The sequence below is a fragment of the Ursus maritimus genome, unplaced genomic scaffold, assembly GCF_017311325.1.
Source record: "Ursus maritimus isolate PB19 unplaced genomic scaffold, ASM1731132v1 scaffold_12, whole genome shotgun sequence".
NCBI classification, from domain to species: Eukaryota; Metazoa; Chordata; class Mammalia; order Carnivora; family Ursidae; genus Ursus; species Ursus maritimus.
Window position 1 is genome coordinate 742,332 of NW_024423564.1, and position 1,367 is coordinate 743,698.

The 1,367-nt window shown below is 55.4% G+C and overlaps 1 protein-coding gene across 1 annotated transcript; it reads right to left on the reverse strand.

The window, feature by feature from the left end:
* Window positions 1–234: 234 nt before the first annotated feature.
* Window positions 235–912, reverse strand: LOC103667487 (late cornified envelope protein 3D-like). The gene has a single exon (XM_008695631.2). The coding sequence runs from the start codon at window positions 523–525 to the stop codon at window positions 235–237; it is 291 nt and encodes a 96-aa protein (XP_008693853.2). The 5' UTR covers window positions 526–912.
* Window positions 913–1,367: the final 455 nt, after the last annotated feature.

The following is a 1,367-nucleotide window of genomic DNA, read 5'->3' on the forward strand; positions in this document are numbered from 1 at the left end:
ACCATACAGTACATCCCTGGTTTTTGATGTAAAGTTCCATGATTCATTAGTTGCATATAACACCCAGTGCACCATGCAATATGAGCCCTCCCTACCACCCATCACCAGCCTATCCCATTCCCCCACCCCTTCCCCTACGAAGCCCTCAGTTTGTTTCTCAGATTCCGCAGTCTCTCATGCTCCATGGATTCTTATTTCCTCTAAGATGACTTGTCTCAGCATCAGGATCCCAGATCAGCAACAGCCCCTGGAGCCATGACCACACCCAGAGCCCCCAGACTGCTGCCCACTGCCACTGTCACAGGTGTCAGAGCTGCGGAGCCGGCATCTGTGGGATCTGTGGTGCCTGTGGTGGCTCAGGAAGCAGCCGCCCCCAGAGCTGGGGCTACAGCCACCCCCGGAGCCAGGAGCACAGCCAGCAGGGGCTGGGGGGGAGCACTGTGCTGGACTCTTTGGGGGGCACTTGGGCGATGAGGGGCACTTGGGAGGGGGCTGGCACTGCTGCTGGCTCTGCTGGCAGGACATCTCTGCAGGACTTGACCTTCAACAAATAAAAGAAACATTATGAGCACAGAAGCTTCAGGCAAAAGTCCCCTCCCTGTGGGTTTTGTCAAACACTTGTCTCCATGACCAAGCTGCTTTCTAAGCCATGCTCTGTGGGACAGGAATGGGGGCACAGAGGGGACACGTGCCCTTGGATGCCAGATGGATCTGTGGGCACCCCTGACAACATACTCAGAACAAGAATGGAAGGAATCCTGAAGACCTGTGGCTTTGGGAGTTCACAGCCCCCTGACAGGTGCCTCAGTGACTCTTTCCTCACCATAATGCCCCTTCACCACCGCTGCCCACTGTCTGGGCCCCTTCCTGCCAGTTCTGTGCAGATCTGGGCTTGTCTTCCCAAGGCTCTCAGCCGAGGGGATACTCACGGAATACTGAGGAGGCAGGACAAGGCTGTTCCTGAGGAGGCTGTGGATGAGGAGCCCAGGGCAGGAGCCCTTTTATTCTGTGCAGGGGTGGGGGGAGGGTGTTGTGATGCAGGCCTGGAGCATGCTGCTGTTTTCACAACCAGGGGAGGTGGCAGCCTGGCACACTCCCAGGACTAGACATTCAACCTTTTTTCTGGGCACTTGCATAATGTCCAATGGAAGAGTTTCAACCAAGAAGTATGACGACTGTCCACAAACATCCCTTTGGGACCTACTGGGAGCCTAACACCCTTCCTTCCTGCATGCCTGCTTACCTGCCTGCCTTCCTTCCTTCCTTGCTTCCTTCCTCCCTTCCTTCCTTGCTTCCTTCCTCTGCTCACATGCCTTAGTGTAGATTCTCTCTCACCCCACTGGGAACAGGTATGGATATGAAAGGAT

Excerpts from the sequence above, each read along its gene's own strand:
- LOC103667487 (XM_008695631.2), bottom strand. The coding sequence starts at position 525 with ATGTCCTGCCAGCAGAGCCAGCAGCAGTGCCAGCCCCCTCCCAAGTGC.